Source organism: Hesperophylax consimilis, chromosome 3 (genome assembly GCF_061612785.1).
Source record: "Hesperophylax consimilis isolate HC1 chromosome 3, BYU_Hcon_1.0, whole genome shotgun sequence".
In the NCBI taxonomy this organism is placed as follows: domain Eukaryota; kingdom Metazoa; phylum Arthropoda; class Insecta; order Trichoptera; family Limnephilidae; genus Hesperophylax; species Hesperophylax consimilis.
In genome coordinates this window covers 450,353-473,019 of record NC_142838.1, presented here as the reverse complement: position 1 = coordinate 473,019, position 22,667 = coordinate 450,353, and the positions used below count along the sequence as shown (strand labels likewise).

Sequence of the window (22,667 nt, the reverse complement as noted above, 5' to 3'; positions counted from 1 at the left end):
CCTTTTTGAGCATTGTTTTTTACAATTACTACGAGTAGATAGGTAGTTAAGTTTTAAATACCGATGATGTAATAAGTGGTTTATCAAACAACGATGGTTTCGAATTATTTTTTGTTAATTATGCTTCCTTCAGTGGTAGCTCATCTCAACGTGTTCATCAGTCAGCCAGAAGTTATGAAGCTTTTAGGTGAGTCAAGAAAAGAGGCGATATTATTTCAAAAAGTCATTTCATCAATGAAACTCAATGACTACGGAAATTATGGTTAAAAAAATATTGTATATATATATATGTAATACCAGAAAATATTGGACTGCGTCATATTAGTTCAAATACGCGCGTATAATATTGTTTACCAGTAATAATAAATAAAACGATGGAGTTTGTGAAAACCCATGAAAAAAAAATCAATGTCGTATTGAATTGTCGTTAACGTAATATCTATAAAGCATAAACCAAGTAATATAATTGTAAATTCACTTTTGGAGGAGGGTATGGGTTCCGCCGCTCCGAGAGACATTCGTTGGATCTTTAAAATACGTCACTCCAAGTGATTCGTAACGTTTGGTTACTTAGCAGGGGTGCCCGGGTAAATGGGGTGAGGTTTGACAAGATGTTGACAGCGGATGCGTTTGGCCACCAACGGCACCCCGATGGATTCACTTGCCTGTGTTACGTTACTCCTGGACACACTGAGCCTTATATACACACCCCTCATTTATTTTTAATTCCCGGAACTTTTTCTTCTTCCTTTCCTTAAAAAGCTTCTCCCCGAAGATGAAGTAGGCCTGAGGGAAAATATTTTCCTCCGGGCCTCAAATGTTCAAATCACTATTTTAATAAAAAAATACAAAATATTTAAGATAACATTTAAAATAATTAATTTGTCGTTGTACATAATACCATCATAAGATACATGTTTGTATTTACATAATATCATCATTATATACATATTTGTATCTAACACAAATCAGATAAAAATATGTATCTAATTATAATATTTTATTGTTCTTTTAAATAACTTCAATACACATCAAAGAATTTATATGAATTAAAGTCTCACAACTTGTGGTTAGATGTTGTGAATTATTAAATGAATTATTTACTCTGTATTGTAACAAGTTAATAATCGAACAATCATCTCTTCCAGGATTGAATGCAGAGTTGTACTACGTGAGGGATGGGGTAGTCAACACGTACGCGATGAACTTCATAGTCCCCGTCCCGGCTCACATTTCCGACCTGGAATTCTCGTGGCAGAGTTTGGCCAAGCAACCTGTGAGCAAAAATTGTTTTTATTCTGTAACAAACGTTGAGGCAAACTTATCGGAGACTTCAAATCAATGTTATTGTAATATTGGTCACGCGTTGAAGGTGCTGCCAGTGAAACCAGCCAGTTGACAAATTAACACGGCGTGTGGCACATCTAAATCAATGTTAATGTTATGCTACGTATACATACGCGAGCCGAACTACTGAACTGAACCTCAATTTATGGGGAAGGAATAAAGCAACCGCAAATGGCGCGAAACGCCGCTTGCAGTTGCTTCGTTCCAATCCCGTAATTCGTGGCTCGGTTCGTGTTTCGGTTCGCAAATGTATACGTACGATAATATCGGTCAAGCGTTGAAGATTCTGCTAGTGAAACCACTCAGTTGATAAATTAACACGGCGAGTGACAGATCTAAATCTCGAAGTGTTCAAAACTTTCCTTTCATACCACATTCTTTCCATCGCACAGTTTTCTCAACACATGAATTACGTTAGTTAATTATAGTCATTCATTTTTGGGTTATTAATATTATAGAAGGATGAAGTGCGTCACGGCATAATAATTAAAATGAAATAATAATATTTTTGGCTATCAAAATTATTTATAAATTATATGCTCATAAGAGCTTTTACAAACATGTTGAAATATGTACATAATAATAATTACGCTAACCTTAATTGTTATTATTATCGGGCTACGTTGTTTAAGCCTTCTTCTAACGATTCCGTGTAGTTGAACACATTTAAAAATTCTACAATTATATCTACGTTAGAGACATTTAAGTACAATAGTTTTAGGAAATAAACATAAATAATAGTCAAGTCAGAGTTGTCGTGAAACCAGTAACTTCAGTCAGTTATCCTGAGATGTAGTAGAAATAGATTGTTCTTAGTTATGTGGTAAGCCAATATAAGTTCCGATGGGCTGTACTTCTCTGTACGAGTGTAAGTACTCTGGCGATAAGGTTTAAATTCCCGCTTAACACCATCCGCTTGTTTTGATTTATGCAAGAAAAAAACATGGCCAAAAAGTGTCTTTTATTTTATTTTGGGGATGTTTTTGATCATTTTATAAATAACTTAATTTTCCACATTATACAACAAAATCATAACCGAAAATGGGTTCGTAAGTAGGAGATTTTGAACATTAAAGCAGTTTTCATAGTTCACAGTTAAAGCCTTTTACATTATTTTTTCTGGGCTTATAAAAAGACTTATCTAAAAAATACTCGATTATTTCAAATGCTAAAATGTATTCTACTCGCAGTATTTAATTAAAGCATCTGAAACATTTCTAGGCAACCAAATTTTCAAACCAAAAACACATGATTTTGCATTACTACGTATGGCATCGCCAAGTTCCGATGTGCCGCGTGCCACTGCACGGGTGTAAGTGTAAGCCAGACCAGGGATGTTGCTGTTTGAGATAAGCGTGGCTGAATTATTAATTCAAAATGTGTTTCATTGTATGAGGAAAGATAACGAGAACAAAACATCTATGCAATTGTTGTTAATGTATACCAATTAAACACATTCCTTGATATTTAAGTTTATAGCGTATTCTCGACATATACAGACACTGCAAATGATAAGCTTATTATGTAAACATTATAAATAAATGACTTATTTCTGCCTAATGAAGTCCATTCAATTCCGAAACTTAGATAACATTAGCGAACATTAAATCCTTCACTGTTTTCAACAACACATTAAAATAAAAGAGGTACATCGACATTGAGACATAGGTACTAAAAATATATTTCTACACAATATCTAAAAACACTATTTTATGGACGACAAGCTGTAATATACATATAAATATACATATTTCTAGATATTATCTAAAAACACTATCCTATGGACGACCGGGTGGAATATACATAAATATATTACGTAAACTTATATTAAGCAGATCAAGAAAAGATACCAGAAAATTTTAACTGATTTTTAACTAATAAATATTTATAATAATGTATAAAAGCCCGACACTTCACATGTTCCAGATAATACTCGGAAAACATCTATCCCTTCCTTTTCCTTTAACTCGGCTGTTGCTTCTGTCTCCACTCACTACAATAGTGTATCGGCCTTAACCCTTCAGTAGTTTTACAATTTTTTTGTGTTTTGCGCAATGCAAACGCGCTATATACATCTTTTTTTTATTTTCCGTAAAAATTCAAACTGTTTTAAAAAATAAATAAAATTAATAAAAAATAAATAAAATAATAAAATTTCAATATCAAACTTGAAATATGTTGTCGAAAACGCTAAACAAATTTTTACTTAATTTTTTACTCCAATCATAGAAAATTGATAGAACTCGTTAATTCGAAAACATATTCGTTTTTTTTTGGAGAATTTTTAAGATTTTGTAAGAAAACTGTCACTTCACTTTTGTCTCGGGGTGAAATATGAATTGTTAATTTTGGCTATTTTTAGGATTTTATTAATGTTAAACTGGAACAAATTTTGATTTTCCTTTCTAACGTAAAAAAATTACGTATTGCCGCATGATAGAAATACCTTTATTAAATATGGACGCCCGGTCACATATGACCATAAAACCTTTTCTCGCCTCTTAGTAATTAAAAAGACACAAAATATATAAAACGTAAAAGATAATTATTGAGGAAGGAACGGTTGTTACAAAACCGGTCGGCGTTTATTAAAAAATAAAAATGTGTTGTGGTTCAAACAAAGTTAGGTTAGGTTAGGTTCAAACAAAGTTAGGATGTTAAATTTATTTATACGTAATTATTAGTGCTAGATTCTCGTACACATAGAATTCAGGTACCTGCTTTAGTTTAAATGTCTATTCCTATTTGCATAACGGAGATTTCTATATGATTAAAAAAATAATAATAATCGAATAACAAAAATTCCAGGGTTACGATAAACCTGAAAATATTTGATCCAGACGCGATGCCAACTCAGCCACTGACCGGTCCATCACAAAGTTATTTATTTCTCTATCGCGGCAGCAAAGGTACAATGTAGTCTAGAGTGAATAACAATTATTATAAACACATGTGAATACTAACCGTTGTTATGAAGAAATGTTCTAAATAACGGCTGGAGCGAAATCTCCAACATATAGTGAAGAAATAGAAGCCTGAAATGAATTGCAAAATGTAAATGTGTTACCTACTTTCAGCAAGTAATTCCCAAAGACCCTATCGTTCATGGAGTGTGAGCGAAGGCAAACATTTAAATGGAATTAATAAGGTGACACGGCGCGAGGAACTAGCAGAAAGGGAACTCCAATCCCGAGAGAGGTTCAGTTTGCATTTTAAAATAAGGGAATACGAAAGGGCAGAATCAATAAAACCGTTCACATATTATTGATTTATGTCCGTTCAATGAAGATGACAATATTTCCATATTTAGATAACTATAAAACTATTAAAAGCAGATAAACAACCGAGTAGTTGTGTTCTGTTGATTAGAAATCTTCGGATGTTGTATACCTACCTGGAATGATCTCTCATGGTCAATATGCACCTATTCATTGTTGAATGCTATGTTACGAATTAAACAGTGTCAACTGGGTAGTAAGCACTACACAGTTAGCACATTTCCCTTTAAAACTTTTTAAGCTTTATTACCTACTTATGGAGAGTAATTATTTAGACACCTGTCTAATGATAATATTAGCTGTATTTGTTGGTGGAATAACTATTTATTGAAGATTGTTGGCATGGAATGATGAATAAGTGAAGGTTTTATGTAAATAATTAGCTTCAGTGGATAATATATAATGTTTTGCCGATGTATTATCAAAATTAACTTATTGTAGGGCTCCTTCTACCCACAAGTGCGCCCTCACTTTTTATTCTTCTTTATGTTTCTCCTTTTAATTTGGGAGGTGGTCAATGGGTACCGCCGCCCCAGGAACCATACTCTGGGTTACCAACACCTCTGCCACAGGTCAACTGAAGTGGTTCGCTACGTTTGGTGACTTAGCAGGGGTGCCCGGGCTCATGGAGGGTTGTGCGTTCTGGATCACACTGATGAATGGGTCGGCCTACTTTCTGCGGGACGGGCCGGGCAGGGAGAGGCCGGTTGAGGGAGATCCAGTAAACCAGTTATAAACAAATTATGGATCATATTGAAACCTCCACAACAGAGGTCTCATTATACACGACTTCAAAATTCAGACGTATAAAACCGTGGATCACTTGTGGCCTAATAAAATCTATCAGAGAAAAAGAAAGGCTATATAAAAATACAATTAAAAATCCACACGATGAAAATGCTAAGATAGTTCTCAAAAAATATAGAAATAAATTAACAGCTTTAATTAAAAAAAGTAAAGATGACTACTTTAAAAAAAAAATCTCTACTTCAGAAAACAATCTAAAAGTTATTTGGAAAACGGTAAATTATGCAATTGAAAATAAGAAAAAAAATAATTCTATAAAATATTTAAAACATGAAAATAATATCATAGATGTAACCAAAGACCCAAAACTAACAGCAAACATTTTTAATTCTTATTTCTCTAAAGTAGGAAACAATCTCGCTGATAAAATCACTAAATCTGTACACACACCAAAAACTATAACAACTAATACCCAAAAACAAAATACACTATCCACTTTTAAAAAAACTACCGAAACTGAAATACAACTTGTAATAGAAAGCATGAAAGACGGATCCTCTCCAGGTTTTGACCACATTTCTGTGAAAATTCTTAAAGAAATGAAAATGTATCTACTGAAACCACTAAACCACCTTATCAATCTCAGTCTGACTAAAGGCATATTCCCAAAAAATTATAAAAAATCTATAATATCCCCTATCTTTAAAACCGGCGACCCGCAAAATGTTTCAAATTATCGACCGATATCACTAATATCGAATATAGCAAAAATATTTGAAAAGATTGTGAAAAAAAGGGTTGTTGATTTTCTAGAAAACAATAAAATATTACATTCCAATCAATTCGGATTCTTAAAAACAAAAAGCACACAAGATGCAATAGCAAATGTAACATCATTTATATACTCTGCACTTGATGAAGGAAATAAATGCGCAGGAATATTCATAGACCTAAGAAAAGCATTCGATAGTATCTCACACGCAAAGCTTATCAAAAAACTGAAATTAAATAACATCAATGATAAAGCCGTCCAATGGATAGAAAGTTATTTGAACAATCGTGCACAATTTGTTAAAATAAATGACCAAACTAGCGACCAAGAAACATCAAATTTTGGTATCCCACAGGGCACCGTGCTTGGACCAATATTGTTCATTTTGTATGTAAACGACATATTTATTAAACCATTGCATGGCCAAATTATCTCTTACGCTGATGATACAGTCCTTATAATAAAAGAAAAAACTTGGGAAAAAATTAATCTAAAAGCTACAGAAGACATAAATAATCTAAAAATATGGTTTGACAATAACCTCTTGTCGTTAAATAGTGATAAAACATATGTCATTCCTTTCGAAATTAACACTAACATTGTACCTCCAAATCTTCAAATATTCTTACATAATCATTCTCTCGCACAACACGATACTAATCACTGCCAACAAAAATGTTCACTTCTGAAAATAGCGGATAAAATTACATATCTTGGAATAATCATAGATAAAAACCTAAAATGGAAAGATCACATCGACCATACAATAAAAAGAGTTAGGAAGTTAATTCATATATTCTTACGAATACGAAACTTCTTATCAACGAAAAACCTATACTCAATATACTACGCATTAGTACAGTCTATTCTTCAGTATGCCATTATCAGTTGGGGAGCAGCTTACAAAACTTATCTGACCCCCATAGAAATTGTTCAAAAACTAATAATAAAAATTATACTAAAAAAACCTCCAGACTTCCCAACTGACAGCATATTCGAAGAATTCAAAGTTCCAACATTTAAAAACTTATTTATAAAAAATTCAATTATACAAATTATAAAAGAAAAAGATAAATACGCATTCATAACTGAAAATCGTACTAGACTTAAACATGTATTTGTGTGCCCCAAATTAAACACTTCTTTTGCACAACACCATTATACTCACCAAGGAAAATTCTTTTTCAATAACCTACCAATAGAAATCAGAAGCATTAGGAACAAAATTCAATTGTTGAACTCCATCAAAAAGTATTTTAGAGAATGTCACACTAAAAATCTTACTTGTTTTTCTTCTTACTGAATACATATATGTTTATATATTTTAGTTAACGGGTCTGATTGCCATGTGTCTATATTACCTACACATACATATATATTGAAATACATGATTATAGTAAATAGTAATTGTAATTATATGAAATGTATTAACTGTATTAACTGCATTGTATTAACTGTACACGTGACTTTATTTGTACATAATATGTGAAATGTTAACTCTTCTTCCATCCACAAGCTAAGGCTTTTAATGGAAGACCAGTAAAATTATAATATATTATGTTGTTTATTGCATTAAAAAAAAAAATAAAAAAAATATATATATATATTCCCTTCTCCGTCAAATCCTCTGGAGCGGGCACAAAACCGTGGTTTGACCATCGCTGTGTTGAAGCTGTCAGACTCAAAAATACAGCTTTTAATGCACTCCGGAAGATTAGCTCCATGAATAACCTTTCGGAAGTTTTTTGGGAAGTTTTGAAGCAAAAAATTGACCACCACCTCGAGATGGTTCGTGCCTGGGGTAAGGCCAACTTGGTCAGTTTCAACGTCTCAAAAACCCAAGCGTGTCTGATTTCGGCAAAGAGGGAGATCAATGACTGTCTGGTGCAATTTGATGGGAGCACTCTCCCCAATAAAGACTCCGTTGAAATGCTTGGAGTTACTATATCAGACCAGCTCAAGTATCGGGAATCCATAGAAGCCCGAGTAAATCAGGCCTCCAAAAAGTTGGGCGTCTTGTACAGGGCTAGGAGATTCTTCAACAGTGACCAGCTGCTGACCCTGTACAAGTCTCAAGTCCGCCCAACTATTGAATTTGGGAGCCACCTTTGGGCTGGTGCCCCAAAATACTTAATGAACCTGCTTGAATCTGTGCAAAGGAGAGCGATCCGTCTGATTGACAATCCGTTGTTAACAGACCGATTGCCTTCTCTGATGCATAGACGCAATGTAGGCATGCTGTGTCTGTTCTACAGGTATTTCAATGGAGCCTGCTCCAAAGAGCTAGCAGCATTGATTCCTGATGCACCGGTGCACGTGCGCGAAACTCGACGGACACGAACTGAACACCCGTTCACGGTTGACATTGGCTTCATGAGAACGGGCCGTTTTTACGACTCGTTTTTGTGTAAGTCGGCTCGTATGTGGAACGAGCTACCGGCATCTGTTTTTCCTCCCTCCTATAATCCGAGCCTCTTCAAGGCCCGCATTAACAAATCCCTTCCTACAGCCCCTATCTTATTCCGCCTCACAACGCCGCCCAACCGGGTGGTGACATAGTTCCCCTGTCTGCACACTGCACAGGCAGGGACACTCTTGTGAGGTGTCACATAAAAAAAAATGGTGGGACGGCAAATGTTCGGACGCTGGCGGGATTCAATTAACTTCGGCGGACATCGGGTCAGAGTGCTTGTTCGGTTGTATAGTAATGGTCGCCAAATACCTGCAGTCCTCAATATGCACACTGATTTTATTGTGTTTTCCACATAGAATTATATTATATAATATCGAATTCTGATGCCAGATATGTCTACTAACGTCACTTATATAAATACTGTGTTTTGTAATACTCGTTTAGCTTTGTTGGTATTGAGTGTTGTGGCAACTTTAACATATTTATTGTTTTTGTGTTTAATTCGTAGAACTCCATTTAATTTTTTTATAAATTTAATTTAGATTAAATTTGATAATATTATTATTAAGTTCTGCAAGTGTTTTAGTTTTTTATTATTGTGACAGCTGTTTCGGCTTACAAGGCCATTTTCAAACTGTGGTTAGTCCACATTGAGACGACGTTTTTATACTATTTCAAATGTAAATTTTGAAGGTGCAGAAATTTTTACAGATACAACAATAAATTCAAATTCAAATCATCCTTGGTCTCATAAATTATCAGCGTACCATTCAATGGTACATAGACTCATTAACATTCCCTTAGACAATAAAGCTTATGTAAAAGAAAAGGAAACGATAAAAACGATCGCGATTAATAACGGCTATGAGGCAAATAACATTGAAAAAATAATAAAAAATAAGAAATATAAAAATAAAATCAATTTAATATATCCGGTAAATAACAAAAATATAGAAAAATTTGCATGTCTCGAATTCCTCGGCCCAATATCTGAAAAAATTGCAAAAGAAATTAAAAAATGTGGTTTAAATATAGCTTTTCGAACAAACAATAATTTAGGAACAAGCCTTAAAAACTCTAAAAGTAAAATCCCTATACTCAATAACAGTGGCATATATGAATTAAAATGTGACCACGCCGATTGTAACGCCACTTACATCGGACAAACGGGGAGGGCATTCTCAACTAGATTCCAAGAACATATACGATGTTATAATAATAAAAACACATCCTCAAAATTCGCAGAACATCTCTTGGTGAATAATCATAACCCACTTAACAACAAGGGTCCTAAACCATTGCATATAGAAAAAAAGGGCATTAGATTAAATTTACTTGAACAATTAGAAATCAATAAACGAACGAATGACCCAAATTTAACACTAATTAATAAAGTACGGAAAATAATTTACTCACCACTTCTTAGTATTTTCACAAAACCCAAGCAGTATAATGCACCCAAATAATTCATAGCAATAAAGTCATTAGTAAATAATTAAGAACCCATTACCATTTACTGAGGGGAAAACATAGATTGGTTTAACCAACAATAGATCATGTCATCGGTGTAACCAGTAATAAATCAATGTATGCACCTTCAAAATTTACATTTGAAATAGTATAAAAACGTCGTCTCAATGTGGACTAACCACAGTTTGAAAATGGCCTTGTAAGCCGAAACAGCTGTCACAATAATAAAAAACTAAAACACTTGCAGAACTTAATAATAATATTATCAAATTTAATCTAAATTAAATTTATATAAAAAAAAAAAAAAAAAAAAAAAAAAAAAAAAAAAAAAAAAAAAAAAAAAAAAAAAACTTTAACATACATCTATATTTCTACCGGGATGGGGCAACCTGTAAATTATTTCCTTCGCCCTCTAGGAATTGAACACGTGAGACAAAATAAGTCACATAACTAAACTACCTTGGTAACAATATTTCGAATTTGTTAAGTGATAAATTGAAAATGTCCACCGAATCGGTATAATTCGGCATAATGCCACGTATGGTTGCTACAAACTTGGTATGTAGCAAAATGATTTATATAAGTCACTACTAGAGACTTGGAAATTTCGAGTTTGCGACGACGCGATTCGTCTTTTTTACGCGAAAAACGCGGAATTTCGATATTTTCTGATAAGTAACGCAATTTTTATTTCTGGTGGTTTTCTGATATTTAAAATCAAATTATAAATTTTAAGTATTTCTTTAATTTATTAACAAAATAATATTATAGATTACTTTGCCTGGTTTTGACAGGCTTGGTTTAACAAGCCCCCCTCATGGGCCCCGCTCCGCCTATATTCGCAGGGCGAGGCTAATTGCATTTAAGAGCGGGTAAAAATGTACTCAGCGCCAGAGGAACCACGGATCGGAGTTTCTCTTTTGTCTACTGAAGATTACTTAGTTTCAATTATAACTAATATTCTTTTTTATCCACATATTTGTTGTAAAAGGTGTTTCTTTTTCCTTTATTATCCTACTAACATGAAGGACATAGCTAGCAGCAGATTTAAATACCCATCTGAGAATACGCCCTGAGCCGTGAAAAGGGCCTGTCCAATATAAGATTACCGTAGCATTATCAAAGGGATATCATTGCGGACACCATGAAAAGGGCCTGGCCGGAATGCGTTCATTGCGGGCCTGTCACCGAGGCTGGGCTAGGGTCGAGAGCGGCAGGAGGAAAGGCAGGCACAGCAGTAGGAACAGAAGGGTGATTGGTCCTCGCCTCCTCAAGTGGTGACATTTGTTTCGAATTCTTCAGATTGTTTGCTCTTTCCGTGTTTTGTGATTCATTTTGCGATTGTATTTTAGCTGTCTAATAATGTATTATTTAATTCAAAGAGGGGTGAAACCATCTTTATGTGTCACACCCAAGGTTAGACGTTCACAATGTGACTCATGTGCAATTGTGTCCATCTTTGTAATATTATGTCTACACCGTGTGCATATAATAACTTATCCTGTAGAATAAACAATATTTTTGATGCCTGCCTAACTAGCCACGTCTCCGTACAGTTCATATGAATTTAAGTTAGTAGATAATAAATCATTGAAGAAGGTAATACTAATAAATCTACATAATACAGAACAAGTTTCGTAGATTTATTAGTACATATTATATTCAGAGATGTGCAAAATGGGTACCCAAAACCAATTGAAATGCAAAATTGAAATGGGTCAAAACTTTTCCATTTGAAAATGCAAAATGGTTTTTAGAAAAGCATTTCAAATGCAAAATGCAAAGTACCTATTTTCAAAATGCATTGAAAATGCAAAATGGTTTCTCAGGTCAAACAATTAAAATAATTATAGAATTTTTAAACAGTTTTGTCATTTAATAATGGACATCAATGTAGAACAAACATATTACATGATGGTAAATCAAAAAATGACACGACTACGGATTATGAACCACAAAAAATTTGCGCAGGACAAATATTGCCAACGTAAAAACATAGAAACTGCTATCTAACATTTAATATTACAGCGTCATGGCCCCAAGTTCAGTATTTTTTGTAATGGTATCACTCAATTGCCAGGGCTCCTACCAGGGAGCAACTTGACAAATGTAAATTATCTCTCATAGCGAGGTTGAGGACCAACTGATATTTGGGGCTTAAGAAAAAAAGATGAGTTGAGATAGTAGGAAGAATGTTGCAAAAAAGCATTTAAAATGGAAAATGCCTTGAGAAAAGCATTCAAAATGCAAAATGGAAAATACCCATTTTGCATTTCCATTTGAAATGGATTTATTTGAAATAAAGAACATCTCTGATTATATTCTCCTTCAATGATTACATATTAAATTTATGGGTTCAAAAGTTATTCCAATAAAATTACGCAGATTATTATTTAGAAAGTAGCTTTGTGTTTCATTGAGTAAATAAGAGTTTTTTTTCAGATTTTTTTTCAAATCAGTATTTTTTCACATTCCTTTTAGTCGTAAGCGCGATTTTATTTACACCTATAAAAGAAGCTTTGCAAAGTAACCGAAAGATCCCTGCCAGGTTTATATTGTTTCATTACTCCTTCCATGTCGGGTCACTGGCACTGGCACTGGCACCGGTCAGACCATTACCGTCGTGTCCCCATTCAGAACTAGACACCAGATGATTTATGCTGCTTACCAGACTAATTTGCATCTATACTTTTTATTTCTTGCTAGAGAAATCCCGATGAATTAAAAAACTCATTATAGGACAAGAGAAACTTACAATACATAGGTGGGAGTTAATAGGTGCAAGTTTACATTGTTATTTGATATCAAAATTATAAGTTTCACATACGAAACAGTACAAAAATACAAAAATAATCATTAAAAATCAAAGTAGGAATTTAAAAGATAAAACATACTTGCCCACTAATACATTGGTAAAAATAGATTATGCTAGATTAAAAATAACGAGGATAAAGCATATATAGTACACCAGTTATGGAGGAAATTTTCTCCTTCACATGATTTATATGGAGATCCCACGATAGCTGAGAATTTACAATCAGGCCCAAATAATTTGTGTTCGTTTTTTTGATAATGAGGCTGCAATTTTTCTCGTTGCCGATAAATATGTTATGCGTTTTTTACGTTAAGGGTCAGTTTGTTTATTCTCAACCAACTTGTGATATGGGAAACATAAATATACATTTCCGTTTCGAGCTCCACTAGATTCGGTTTATTATAAAATATTACCGTTTCATCCGCAAAAAGCTGTAGATATCCTTAAATACCCCACGTTGTTTTGTCATTAACATAGATTAGGAATAGCAACGGTCTAAGAAGTTATTCGTTGGGCACTCCACATGTTATTTCACCTAAGTCACTCACGACTCCACCCAGTTCTACCGCCGAAAAGCGATTCGATAGGTAAGATCGGAAAAGTTCCAGGGGAGTGCCAACAATGCCCGAATGTTTCAGTTTTCCATATCAATACGCTATCAATACGTTGTGATCAGTTATGTTTCAGTTATCAATACGTTATGATCTACTGTGTCGAAAGCCTTCTTTATATCAATAAATATTTCCGCTGTAAAATCACCACGATTAATATGTTTTTGTAGATTCGATATGAAATCGAAACCTGCACATTTAGTGTTGGGATAGGTTGTTTCAGAGAATTTGAACAATTGATCAAATTCCAAAGTAAATTTTTAAGTTCTGTGAAAGATTTTTTTCAAGTTCTGTTATTATTTCAGTTCTGTCAAGCAACTAGCCTGTAATGATATAATAACAGAACTTGAATAGGACTTTCACAGAACCTAAAAATGAATGTTTAAAATTGATGAATTGTTAAAATTCTGTGAAGCAACCCATCCTAAGACCGTCTTCTGAAACCGTATTATTTTGACGTGAGAATTTTGTTGTGTTTGAGATATTTCAATAGTCTTTCTTTAATGACACATATATTTTTTAGAGATAGCTGGAAGGATAGAGATTTGACAATAATTTTGGATATTTTTTATTAAATTTATAATTTATAATAATAGTTATAATTTTCGCAATTTTTAGTTTATGTGGAAAGATTACTTTTGACAGAGAGAGATTTATTAAGAACATGAGGTCATCCACCAGTTCGTGTTACACCATTGAAACCAGCTGCCGCTTTAGTCTTAAGAAGATATAACCTGTAAGATTTATTTTCTATTTGTCCTGACCATCTTAACATTATGTTCATTTTATTTTTGCTATTCATGTTTTATTTTTCTATTGATATGTTCACAGCATTTTATTTGGTAATGTGAGCCTCACTGGGCGCTTTCCCTAGCGGAGGCCACTATTTTAGAATTTTATACTAAATTTAATGTGAAATATCAAGGAATAAAATAATAAAAGGCAGTTTTAAAAAGTCTGCAATATGTATATAATAATATGTGTAGTATGCATATTATTTATTCTTTTCAGTTTTTTTTTTGTAACATCGCCTTATTTATAGAAATACGAGTACATCTATTTGATATTTTTAGTTTTAAAATGCATTTTAAATAAAAAATATTATAGTAGGAATAAATAGTTATTGCGGGTTGACTTTGTTTAATACATCTATTTTAATTTCAGTTTTGTTTTCATGAATGAATACAAATTGCTTTACCCCCCATACACACGCCCTGATTATTTATGGGGGTACATCAAATACATACATAAATTATGTAATTAATAACTGTATTAAATTTATTTGTTATTCGTGTATCTTTGTTATTAATAAAATATATGTATAAATAGAGATCGATTACAAGGTAAAGCAGCTTGCTGTAAAACTAATGTTGGTTAAGTGTGTTATAGGTTTTAAAATGTTCTATTTTTTATTTTCATAATGCAAACAGATATTATTCCATCTAATACTGGTGTAGTTGTTTTTAATGTTTGAATTATTTTGTCAACTTTCTCTTCTGTCCATGTGTTTAATGCAAGTCTTTTTTATATCGTTTTTTTTATCTATTTATTTGTGTTAGTGTTTTATAATTCGCTAAAACTAACTTAACGGATCGTCAAAAAGTTAGATTATCGCTAAATGCAAATTTGTGTTGAGTGTTCCAAATTGTTAAAATAGATGGATATTTTTTTACAGGACTCAAGTCGATAGATTGGTTTTCGGATTGTAGTATTCAATTGGCAGAAAGGTCTTAGCGGGAAAGCAATAAAGTTCCAACCTTTATGTGCAAAAGTTCCCACAGATCATTGAATACCTATAATATAGATTAAACGTAGTTCTGAAGTCACAACTGACTTTTCTTTCAAACTTTGACTGATTGAAGAATTTCTCACACTTTGAAAACTTCTATTATTTCTATTATTATAACATTTCTCAGTATTTCTTTATATTTTGTGTCTTGCAGTACATGTTGCATTAGGAAGCTTTATCTTGTCGATCGTTTAGATTTTGAAGCACGTATTAGTTGTTACTAGCAGCCAGCTGCCGGCGTTGCACGGGGTTTACACAGAGGTTTTCGAAATTAGATACAGACACTAATTATCATCTTATTTTGAATGTAAGGTTTGCAAAATTTCACCAAGAAATATCGATGTTCTCCTTTGAGGGGTGGGAAAACTGTATGGGGATGGTTTTCTAAATGTCATTTAGGCATTGTTGCGAATTTCATCAATCTCGGGAAAAAAACTTTAGATTTGTGTGAAAATCAAATTCATAATAAGAGTTACCGCATTGTTTTTCGTATGAATTCAGGTAATGAATTGTTTTTCCAACTCCGTGTAGCGGTGGTTGGTATGAGACGGGCGGCAGGAGGTGGAGTGGTCCTGCGGTGGCTGGTCCTGACGTCGCGCGTCGCTCTGCCCGACGCCGATGGCCGCGGCGCTCGGCCAAACCAACCTACTTTTTTTATTTTATTTAAAAATAAACGATGCAGAACTTGACATATAGCTATGTTAGCCAAGCACCTTATTCTGAAAATCAGGTAGGATGTTGATCAATCGTGTTTTAATTTTAGGAAACTTGCGAAATAATTAATTATTGCCGATCTATCTGAATCAGGATACACCGTGTTGTAGAATAACGTAAAAACACGAAAAGAATTGTTGTAAATAATTCAATCAAATTATTTATTTTTAGAAAAAAGCTTAACTAACCACCCGACGCATTGAATCACTCGAATTCAAGCCAGTTGGTCATGAGATAAGATAACTGACGAATTCAAGCCAGTTGGTCATGATATAAGATAACTGACGAATTCAAGCCAGTTGGTCATGAGATAAGATAACTGACGAATTCAAGCCAGTTGGTCATGATATAAGATAACTGACGAATTCAAGCCAGTTGGTCATGAGATAAGATAACTGACGAATTCAAGCCAGTCGGTCATGAGATAAGATAACTGACGAATTCAAGCCAGTTGGTCATGAGATAAGACAACTGACGAACCTACTGTCTTACTTAGGCCGAAGAAGTAAAAAATTTATAGAATTGGTATTATTCAAGAAAAAGATAAATTATTAAAAAAAACTGAACACTGACAACATCATATGAAAATGAAATACTTAGGACGGGTTGCTTCGGAGAATTTAAACAATTCATCAAATTTCAACGTTCATTTTCGGTTTAATTTTTAATTTATTGTTTTTGTGTTTATTTCGTGGAACTCCATTTATTTTTTTAAAATTTAATAAAAATCAAATTTAATAATAATAATTTAATTTCATATTCTGTGGGGATATTTTGTAGTCTGTTTTCCCCATATTGATGTTGTCTTAATTGTTTATCAATGATGTGGCTGCTATTATTTACTTAATTGTGTAATATTGTTTGGGTTTTGTGAACATACTTAGTAGCGGGGAATAATTTCCCTTACTTTATTAATTAATGTTATATTAGTCATTAGTCGTCCCAAAAAAGAAAAACAAAATAAAAAATTACAAAACGTTTATTTTCGGGATCTGTGAATGTCTCTTTTAAGTTTTGTTATTATAACAATATATATTAGTTGTTTGTCAGAACTGAAATAGTAATGGAACATGAATTTTTTTTTCACAGAACTTGAAAATTAACATTGAAATATGAAGAATTCTTCAAACCTGTCTTTAGTATACACCACTTTCAATAATAATCGATATGTTTCGAAACTATAACATCATTTCGAACCATATTTATATTTTTTAATGATATTACTATTTTAATCCTACACCAAACTCAAGAGCTAGTTCTCTTCATTGACTTAGAAATACTTAAAATTATGACCGGTCGGTGACTGAGTCCTCCATCACAACACAACATGTTCCTCTTACTGTGTGCCACCAGTAGGATATATTCAAATATTTCCAGGTTATTTATAACCCGGGAATGTTTGTCATATGTATTACGTATTATTGTAACAATATTAGTTAATAATATTTACAAAAAAAAAATTATAACACTCTAAATTGTAAACGGGGATATTTTTACACTTCACCTACTCATCATTTACCCTCAGCAGTGGAAAATGTATAATTAACTATGTTAATATTTATATTTGATTCATTTAGACTGAGAATTTTAAAAAGGTTTATATTTTAATCACGGTGTATTGACTGAATGATTTCCACATAAATAAATCACCAAGTAATCTACTTTCTCGTCATTTATTTTGGATCAATAAAAATGGTTACCGCCGACACCGACATTATGTCTGCAAGGCTCTCCGTCCAGGGGTGCTGCACTCGCTTTCCTTCATGGTCCCGCGAGGCCGCTCATACTAGTATATACTAGCGTATACTGGGGGACAGATAACAGCTATTTATTTCAGTCGCATTTCATAACCAAATGTGTTTTAAAAATATGTATTATCTTTATTCAGTGACATAAATTCATTAACAGATAATCTCTGGGAATGCGATCTATTCCAATTTTAAAGGAAACGGATGTCGCCTATTCATGTAAGATCTCTCGTCTCATAGGCTCCAGCCAGGCCAATAAAATTTATTATTTATTAAAGTAAGAATTTCTACAAAAATGAGAGTTCATTTTTTTAAAAATCTGAGTTCCTACCGCATACGAGTTCCAAATGCTCCCAACCATCTAGAACCAGTGAGAATATGAGGGTGAAAGTGGTGGGGAGGGGAGATAGACGGGGAAGAGGAAGGCGGTATTCAGAACTGGTCACCCGACACGGCCAAACCATTTCAAACAATGGTTCGATTCTGAATTATGGTCTTTACCAGGGCGACACTGAAAGTATCTACTAGAAACTTTGTATTATAAACGTACCGCAAAGACAGGTGTTATGTACATATTAATACATTTTGAAATTTAACAAACAAATAAAATAAAATTTACAATACAGCAACATAAATACAATACAGATCCATATATACATTCTAAAGCATAAAACAAAAAACAATGAACCAAATTAGTGTTCCTTAATATTATTGAATTAATTAATTATTGTGTTAATTATTAGTGAATTAAATATATGCAAATAAAGCCAAGGATCTTAACTACGAAGGTTGTCATAAATTAACTGGAACTAAGTTCTGTTCTAGTATGTACCTACAGCTAAACGGAACTGACGACCATCAGAGTGCACACTGCACGTTGCACACTGCACATACATGCCATATTATGGCGGTCAAATACGATCTCGCCCAATTAAATATATGCAAATAAAGCCAAGGATCTTAACTACGAAGGTTGTCATAAATTAACTGGAACTAAGTTCTGTTCTAGTATGTACCTACAGCTAAACGGAACTGACGACCATCAGAGTGCACACTGCACATACATACCATATTATGGCGGTCAAATACGATCTCGCCCAATTAAATATATGCAAATAAAGCCAAGGATCTTAACTACGAAGGTTGTCATAAATTAACTGGAACTAAGTTCTGTTCTAGTATGTACCTACAGCTAAACGGAACTGACGACCATCAGAGTGCACACTGCACGTTGCACACTGCACATACATGCCATATTATGGCGGTCAAATACGATCTCGCCCAATTAAATATATGCAAATAAAGCCAAGGATCTTAACTACGAAGGTTGTCATAAATTAACTGGAACTAAGTTCTGTTCTAGTATGTACCTACAGCTAAACGGAACTGACGACCATCAGAGTGCACACTGCACGTTGCACACTGCACATACATGCCATATTATGGCGGTCAAATACGATCTCGCCCAATTAAATATATGCAAATAAAGCCAAGGATCTTAACTACGAAGGTTGTCATAAATTAACTGGAACTAAGTTCTGTTCTAGTATGTACCTACAGCTAAACGGAACTGACGACCATCAGAGTGCACACTGCACGTTGCACACTGCACATACATGCCATATTATGGCGGTCAAATACGATCTCGCCCAATTAAATATATGCAAATAAAGCCAAGGATCTTAACTACGAAGGTTGTCATAAATTAACTGGAACTAAGTTCTGTTCTAGTATGTACCTACAGCTAAACGGAACTGACGACCATCAGAGTGCACACTGCACATACATGCCATATTATGGCGGTCAAATACGATCTCGCCCAATTAAATATATGCAAATAAAGCCAAGGATCTTAACTACGAAGGTTGTCATAAATTAACTGGAACTAAGTTCTGTTCTAGTATGTACCTACAGCTAAACGGAACTGACGACCATCAGAGTGCACACTGCACGTTGCACACTGCACATACATGCCATATTATGGCGGTCAAATACGATCTCGCCCAATTAAATATATGCAAATAAAGCCAAGGATCTTAACTACGAAGGTTGTCATAAATTAACTGGAACTAAGTTCTGTTCTAGTATGTACCTACAGCTAAACGGAACTGACGACCATCAGAGTGCACACTGCACATACATGCCATATTATGGCGGTCAAATACGATCTCGCCCAATTAAATATATGCAAATAAAGCCAAGGATCTGAACTACGAAGGTTGTCATAAATTAACTGGAACTAAGTTCTGTTCTAGTATGTACCTACAGCTAAACGGAACTGACGACCATCAGAGTGCACACTGCACATACATGCCATATTATGGCGGTCAAATACGATCTCGCCCAATTAAATATATGCAAATAAAGCCAAGGATCTTAACTACGAAGGTTGTCATAAATTAACTGGAACTAAGTTCTGTTCTAGTATGTACCTACAGCTAAACGGAACTGACGACCATCAGAGTGCACACTGCACGTTGCACACTGCACATACATGCCATATTATGGCGGTCAAATACGATCTCGCCCAATTAAATATATGCAAATAAAGCCAAGGATCTTAACTACGAAGGTTGTCATAAATTAACTGGAACTAAGTTCTGTTCTAGTATGTACCTACAGCTAAACGGAACTGACGACCATCAGAGTGCACACTGCACATACATGCCATATTATGGCGGTCAAATACGATCTCGCCCAATTAAATATATGCAAATAAAGCCAAGGATCTTAACTACGAAGGTTGTCATAAATTAACTGGAACTAAGTTCTGTTCTAGTATGTACCTACAGCTAAACGGAACTGACGACCATCAGAGTGCACACTGCACATACATGCCATATTATGGCGGTCAAATACGATCTCGCCCAATTAAATATATGCAAATAAAGCCAAGGATCTGAACTACGAAGGTTGTCATAAATTAACTGGAACTAAGTTCTGTTCTAGTATGTACCTACAGCTAAACGGAACTGACGACCATCAGAGTGCACACTGCACATACATGCCATATTATGGCGGTCAAATACGATCTCGCCCAATTAAATATTTCAATTGGGTCAGGTCAAAGAAAGAAATAATACGACAGATTGCAAGAATCTATGTGAATACCACACAAGAGTCCCAACTGCTCCCATCCACCTGGATCCAGTGAGACTATTGCATCCCCAATTGGGGTACGTTGTGAAGCTGAATATAGTGGGTAGGGAAAGGAGATAGGAAAGACGAAGGTGGGGGAGTACCTAACTATTCAGATCTCGCTACCAAACACGATCAAAACCATTTATTACTCAAGCAACGTTTTATTACTGAAGGGTGGGCCATCTTCACCAGGGCGATCTTTCACTCTCGAATGTTCCGCAAGTATATATTATTTAAAATGAATAAATTGTGAAATAACACATATTCAAAAGTTGCAAAGTTTACTTGCGCACTCCAGGATTTGAACTCGCGACCTTCGGATTGCTTGACCACCGAGGCCAATGTGGACAATGCAAAGATCAATTTTCAAGAGAGATATCAGGTTTAGACGTTCCATTCTCTCTCCCAAGCTTTAAAGTTATCAAATAATGGTTGCATAGGTATTATGACTCGTAGCATGATTGTGATTTACTATATTTATATAGTTACAAAGAGGTTGAAAATTTGTTAATATTTTTACAAAAAATTGAAGATGCCTGGCTAGAGTATTGATTGATGGCTTATCCACCTAATACATTTATGGGAATTTGTACGCCGTATCGACTCCTATTTGCCATACGCTTAAGTCATTAGGAAAAAGGAAAGGACTCTGCTCCATTAAATATTTAGAAGCGAAGTATGCGAGGGCGGGACTAGCTACCGGCCCACTCACTATTCTCTACACTACCTTCAACTGTGATGGTACTAGGCCGTACATTATATTTTTGTACGTGTATGAGAACTTGGAATGTGGTGAGGAACTTCAAAATAAGCCTACAATTATTTATTTTTACAATTATCTTGTAAGTAAGAAATGTAAAATATTCCTGCGTAATTCGCAACATTACTTATTGATCATTTTATCGAATTATTTATCATATTATCAGACAAGCGATAAAGTAGGTGCCAAAATTATTTTATTAATTAATAATTCTTTATTTGAAATGTGTATTTGTTTTGTTAAAAAAATAGGTTCTTGTCACGTATCGTTCTGCCTTGTTAAATTTTTTCTCTCCTTTTTTCCCTATATTTTTTATAATCATCCATTAATTTATTTTTTCTCTGTGTGTGGTTGGATCAGCATCTTTCAGTAAGTTTCTACTTAAAGAAAGCCTCTTGTGTTTTTTTATTGGTCTTCTCTTGTTGATTTGATAAACGCTCATTTAAGGTTTTAATTTTATTTTTATTTTTTATTTTTGTACTGTTTTCTATGGGAAACTTGTAATTTTGATATTAAAATAGGAAATTGTACCTATTACCTTACACTTATATATTTTATGTTCTTTCCTTCCTAAATTGAGGTTTGGAAATCACTAGGATTGCTCTAGCAAGAAATAAAAATAATAAAAATAAATAAAAAAAATCAAGTTACTTAAACAATGCGCGTGGTTTCAATAAACTAGGTCCAGTGGAAATAGCAGCCCGTTCATACAAATATTCTTTGAATGGCTATCCTTTTCATAATCGGTTCTATATTTTTTGTTCGATTAGTTTGAATATAAAGTGTCTTGTATTTTTGTAATGTCATTGGATAGATGTTGTAATTTGTATGTTTACTAACGTTCGATATGTACATTTCTTCTTTGGAAATGATCCTGAGGCCAATATTTTTTTATAAATTACAACCATAGAAAATCTCATAACAACAACAGCTGATTGTGACCGCTCCTTATTTAAAAGTAAGCAAGCGAAATATAATATAATTGAGTATTTAGATAAAAATCGCGATAAAGTTTTTACTTCACGATGATATCGTTATTTTCATTATCAGTATTTTTGTACC

General features: G+C 33.8%; 1 protein-coding gene across 1 annotated transcript in view; it reads left to right on the top strand.

Moving 5' to 3' along the window:
• Window positions 1–50: 50 nt before the first annotated feature.
• The window catches only part of LOC149424793 (inactive tyrosine-protein kinase Dnt-like), a 180,739-nt gene continuing 158,122 nt past the window's right edge, over window positions 51–22,667 (top strand). Inside the window, exons 1-2 of the mRNA XM_089646736.1 lie at window positions 51–187; window positions 1,149–1,276. Of these exons, the coding sequence (XP_089502862.1) occupies window positions 94–187; window positions 1,149–1,276 (222 nt within the window). The 5' untranslated portion in view covers window positions 51–93. The remainder of the gene's footprint in view (window positions 188–1,148; window positions 1,277–22,667) is intronic.